General features: G+C 39.0%; 1 protein-coding gene across 1 annotated transcript in view; it reads right to left on the reverse strand.

Annotated features, from left to right (window-relative positions):
• Window positions 1-6,000, reverse strand: part of plxnb2b (plexin b2b) — a 157,868-nt gene that overhangs the window by 11,574 nt on the left and 140,294 nt on the right. The window contains exons 24-26 of the mRNA XM_015048210.1: window positions 5,640-5,869; window positions 3,880-4,061; window positions 1,352-1,418 (exon numbers count right to left, since the gene is read on the reverse strand). Coding sequence (XP_014903696.1) covers window positions 1,352-1,418; window positions 3,880-4,061; window positions 5,640-5,869 — 479 coding nt within the window. The remainder of the gene's footprint in view (window positions 1-1,351; window positions 1,419-3,879; window positions 4,062-5,639; window positions 5,870-6,000) is intronic.

Raw genomic sequence — 6,000 nt, forward strand, 5'->3', positions numbered from 1 at the left:
CAGACGACTCACAAGACAAATTCACAACATTCACGCAAACATCAAACCAGAGAACGCCTGCTTGTTTTCCTTTAAAAAGCTCATTATTAATCTGAACATTACCCTGGTAATGACTCAAACATGACAAAGCATGACTTTTATTTTGAAAAGTGTCAGGGAACTTTAACTTGGAAGGTTAATCACTTTTTCAAGAATGGCTTGGGGTCCATTAGTAATGTGGAGCCGAGCTTTACAATCAATTAAAAAAAAAAAAAAAAAAAGGATTTCATTTCGTAGCTTCAGCATGAGTTTTATTTTGAAAGAATCCCGCTTTACATCACTGCTTCAGTTCAATTAATAGTGCAGAATATACTTGTACAGTAACTATCTATAAAATATCGAGGCTTGTCTTTTAAAACCCACAATCTTGAAAGAATAACATGAATAACTGAGTATGTATGAGCTCCATTTTAAAATGGCTACATTTCATTTTTCATCACTGCTTTCAATCAATTACTAATATAGATCCACTTCTACAGTTTAACTTTTGAGTTATTTATCTTTTATTTTTGAAACATTAGTAATCCCGTTTTTATTGCTGGTTTTATGCCGTTAGTAACGTAGAACCTACAACTGCAGAACAACGTGACAGATATGGAAATCTATATATGACAGTATTTATACGCTTTATTTTCAAAGGCTAACAAGCCTGTTTTTTGCCAGTGGTTTAATTTTGTTTGTCAAACATCACTGATGATTGCAGTATTCTTATCAAAGCAATATTTTTCCTTTTATTGTGAAGAGTATCTAAACGCTTTATTTCAAATGTCAAAGGGAATATCTTTTCTGTTGCTAATATTTAGCAAGAATCTAAAAGTTCATCACCATCATGTGCTTTTATTTATATAAAAAGAGTGCAAAACACCATGTAAGTTGATCAAAGAGGAACATATTTCATTTTGAACCAAAATCACTATGTTACTGCTCCTCGGGTATTAATTACATCCCCAGAACGATCCCATGTTAATCACAGTTGCTTATGTTGGTTAACATTTATAACAAAAATCTGCAGTATGTCTTGAAGAAGATGTAACCTCAGATCTATGCCTCGTTTAATAAGCGCACATATGAAAAATTGTTGTAACTCATCCTCCATCGCTCCTGCTCATACAGCAGCAGCCGATGCTAATTTATTGCTGTTTTTGCCCCCGTCGTGCTGCAGAGGAGTTACTGAAAGTTGATTTTTAATACTGTATTTTTTGTGTTTTTTTTTTTTTCTTTTGATGCGAAGACCAATTAATATGCCTTCACCTCCTCAGTCATCAAAACCGATTTAATGGGATTCTACGGTGCCAAACATAAATCCTGCTACCTTCAAAAACTGGTAAAGGCAGATGGACATCCAGTTACAAAGCATCCTTTCCACCACCGTCTCTGATCTGAAAAACAGATGAGATGAAAACATCAAGGTTGTAAATAATATCAGTTTTAATTTGAAATGCATGAGCAGACAACTGAGCGCATGGCAATGAGATGGATGGCTGATCAGAGTGGAAATTTCATGGACAGATTCAATTATTTACATAAGGGTTGTTCGAGTTCCAGATCGATTAGCTAACTCTAAAAAAAAAAAAAAAGATAAATAAATAAATAAATAAACCACCACCACTGAAAGCAACATTAAGGATAAATAAAACGGAACAGCAAACATCTCCATTTTGTGCTCCTGAAAATGCCGAAACACTCGAGCGTTTTCTGAACAGCTAATCAGCGTCAAGATATTTTAATCAAAATCTCGTGTCAGCGGTCACTTGACGGGCGGGTGACACCCATTGTTAACTTGTGGCATACCTAATTAGATGTCTTGTGTATAAGAGGGGCCTGTGTTTGTACAATGGCCTAATCAACATAATGAGCTTCTCCGCTGGGGAATAATTAGGATGTGCACTTGCTGCTTGCAGCTAGTCGCAGCCTGCCTCGGCACAGCAGACAGTCCGGATCGCGTAACCCCGTCTCAGGGGCGACGAGCGACTGTTGAGTAATCAGGAGACGATTTGACACCGACGGCATTGTTACACCAAACAGACAAGCAGCCTGGACTGCGCCGAGGATGATGCATTTCAAAAAAATCAGTTTTTTTTTTTTTTTTTTTTTGAAACAACAGAAGAATTTTAAAAGACTAATCTAGTTAGCAAAGTCAAAAAAAGGGGAAAAAATTCAGATTTTAAAGTCAACATTATTAAATTAAAAACAGCATTTGGGAATGTTTTGATGCAAATCGGATAGTTCTGGTCCCAGGTTTACGTCAAATCATCACAGGTGTGTGCGTCACATTACTTTTTATTTGAGTATTTTAATATGGTCCTTTTGCAAAGGTGGGATGATTGTACAACTTGTAACTTAAGTGAAATTCAATTTGTATTGACAGTAGATTTCCTCTCCAATATATACGGACTCGGGGTTGGAGAAAGTCACAAATTCACTCTTGTGAAGCTTATTATTGTTTTCAAAGTTCATTGCAATTAACATGACATTTATGTTAAATGTCTGGTGTAGATACTCAGTCATCCCTGACATTCCTAAGTGCTCCAGTACAAAGCAACTTCACATCTTTTAATCCTTTAAGATGTTTCGCCTCTCATCCAAAAGGCTTCTTCAGTTCTGAATATTCTGGAAGCAACAAGATAATAAATTGTAGTTTGAACAATAACATTAATAGGGCATTTTAAGTCACTAATGGGACAATTAGAACATGCAAGTTACTGCTGGTCCAACCTTTTATTCAGCACAATATTCACATCGTTGTTCAACCATCGAAACATATCCCGAACGATGCGAGTTGTTTTGGTTAAAGAAAAAAAAAAAAACACTTAGATGAAGACTCAGAGTTGCAGAGTAGGTGTTGGAAAGATGAAATCTGACTTAATCTTTTCATATCGTTAACAACAAACTTTGAGCGAACGACTTACATGTTCGAATTGCTACTTCAGTTCCGAATAAAATTCATAAGCCATGTTCCTTCAAACCACGTTGGAGAACTGAAGAAACTTTTTGGATGAAAGCTGAAACATCTTCAAAGAAATTAAAAAATGGAAGCAATTCTACTGACTTCTAATTAAACGCTGAGGATTGTCCTGTCCTTATCGAGTGAGAATCTACACCAGATGTTTCTATCAATGACGACTAAAGTCACTGTGGATATTCTTATCTTCAAACTGTTTCATACATAATTCATTTTCTAATTAAAGATTTTAAAAGCAAAACTCTGTAAAAAAAAAAAAAGTTATTTGTAGATTTATTACGAGTTTTACGAGTGGTAATCTGGTCAGAAATAACATTTTAGACGTTATCAAAGATGCTAAAGATGAACAACAGTCATCTGTGAGGACTGCGGTGGGATCCAAGGACAGAAAAGAAAAACAGAAGGAAGAACAGAAGGAGGAGGACTGGAATAGACCGAGCTGCAGTCTGGCTCGTTCAAAGAGGACTACAGTAGTCAGTGCGAAATTCAACCGAAAATATGGCACCGGAATAAAACAGTCCGATGCATCTTGAGCCGATTCCCAGTCCGCCTCAACTGGCCGACGAGATCGGTGCGAAAGTCTAGAAATGGAGAGACGCCTCACAGAGCTTCAGCACGAAGACCTTTAACGACCCGTGAGAAAGTTTGACTAAGTTTATCAGAAAATTTCATATCCACCTATTAGCTGTTCTCCTGATCCTGCAGGGGCAAAAAAAAAAAAAGGAGAATACTACTAATAAATCTTGAATAAATGTGGTGGCAACCAATCTTGTCAAACGAAAGATACTTTACTTATGTCAAATTTGAGCTGCTGGAAGTGCAAGTTAAAAAGTCGGAAGTTTGACACAAAGCAGCGCGTGCAGCTGGCTCGCACTCACCTGCGCAGCATCAGCTTGGGGTTCTTGCTGTGGACGTACTCCTCCATCAGCTCCAGCAGCAACGTCCTCATGATGTCCGTGTAGTATTCCAGCTTCCCATGCAGGGCCACGGTGAGCAGGGAGGCAAAGTACACCTTGGCCCTGGCGTTGAAGTCGTGACTGCGCTCCAAGGTGCGGATAAACTGCAACATGCAGACACAGGCGGAGGATGGAGTGAATTAAAGATGGCGACGAGGCTTACTCACGCTCAAGCGAATCCTGCATGATGTGCTTTTAAATTATCAAATGACTAATGCCAGGGAAAATTATAATCATCAAGGTAATTTTAGTTTTGCCCTGTAAAGACATTGTGGCTTAGAAATGATCCCAATTAGCGGGAGAAGAATCCCCCTGCACACACACACACGCGCGCGCGCGCACGTACACACACACACACACACCATTAACACCTCAGAGGTTGTTTCTGTGCCAGCAATATTGGATTAATAGGAAGCTTCACACGTATCTCCCAGCTCAGTCTTCTGCTATTCTGATGCCGTATCACCATCTAGAACATGACAGCCCTCAATTTAAAGGCCAGCAGTCTGACTTTAAAATAGACTCTATTTTCACTCTCAACACAGTGACAGGAGTTAAGCTGGGTTTTCAAAACCAATGTAGATAGAAGGTGCCAAACTGAATCAGTTTAATATAAATATTAACTCCATGGCACAAAAAATACAGTGAAAAGTGATACTTAAATGATTTATCCTTGACCGAAAAGCTTTTTAATTTCGTTTTTGGTCCCAGAGGACATTCACAGCTGTGATGAAATACATGGAAACTCAGAGTTAAACTCCAAAAATACAATCCTGATTTCTTCCTTTGATCTTTCTGATCACTGCCAACAATCATTTTTGTCATCGTCGTACGCATCGATACCCAAAGTTCAGTGTTCCGTAGGCGACGTCACTCCTTTCATTTTACACATTTTTTTTTTTCCCACGTATCATAAATTCAAACATGGAACTGAAAACGTTCAGGCGCTTCAAGCGAGAACACAACTGAAAAGAAAAAAAAGTTGCAGATATTATCCGACGGGCCCGCAAAATAACACCGGAGATAAATGCGGGTGGGAGATCTTCCAAATGAAAACTGTCACAGGAACAAATGGTGAGTGTTTCTGCAGCTGTCTGCGCATAAACAACTGCATTATAAATGCACGTCTTCAGCTGTGCTTTGCTGCAAGTTTGTTCTGCCACAGAGGTGGCACAACCACTGCCTGTCCTTTGAAATGACATTTATGAAAATGAGCAAGAGATGTAGATTTAAATGTGGACTGTTGATTGTTTTTATCCATTTTGATGATGAACACGAGTCAAATGGTGCAGTAGTATTATAAAGTGTACAGTGCAGATAGTGTGTTGACAAAACGACAGAAAAACAACAAAAAGAGTTAGTCCTAAACTTCGCAAACGCTAAAAGACTTTAATATTTAATGTAGTAGAATATTACCAGGAGTAAGAACTTAGTTTGAGATTACAATGTTGGAATAATCCAAGGTGATAAGCCTAATTTTCCTAGTCTTGATCCATCTAACATATTGATTTCTCGCCAAGTTTATAGAAGCATAAAAATATTGTGCAAAAAGCTTAGCAGCTCTTTTCAAAGTTTATAGCAAACCACTTGGAATAAAAAGTAGGGCTAACTTCTAGCATCTGGATTAAAGTGGTAAACTAACCACTCTGGTCTGCTGGAAAGTAACTTTTAGGTATAATTACGTTAATCAGAAACGTCTTGGAGTTCAAAAGGTTGGAGAACTGGTTGAGCGCCTGCGACACGGTCGCCCTGCGGGCCTGTGGGATGTCCAGCTTCCCTGTGATCATCACGTCATTGGCTCCGTCTTTAGACGGCAGGAAGAAGACCCGGTCGGTGTAGGTCTTGTAGTCCAGGAAGGGGATTCGTCCCTCGCTCAACTCGTTCGTGTGGTCTTCCATTTCAATCATCAGGTCTGCAAAATGCAACAACAACATGAAAATTACTGTATTTTTACCTAATAAGCTGTGGGATTCCTCCCCCCCCCCCCCCCCCCCCCCCCCCCCCCCCTCCCTCTGTGCCCCCCTCACTTCTGTTCTCCTTTTA

The sequence above is a fragment of the Poecilia latipinna genome, unplaced genomic scaffold (genome assembly GCF_001443285.1).
Source record: "Poecilia latipinna isolate Pla-1442-1.1 unplaced genomic scaffold, P_latipinna-1.0 Scaffold867, whole genome shotgun sequence".
Taxonomy (NCBI): domain Eukaryota; kingdom Metazoa; phylum Chordata; class Actinopteri; order Cyprinodontiformes; family Poeciliidae; genus Poecilia; species Poecilia latipinna.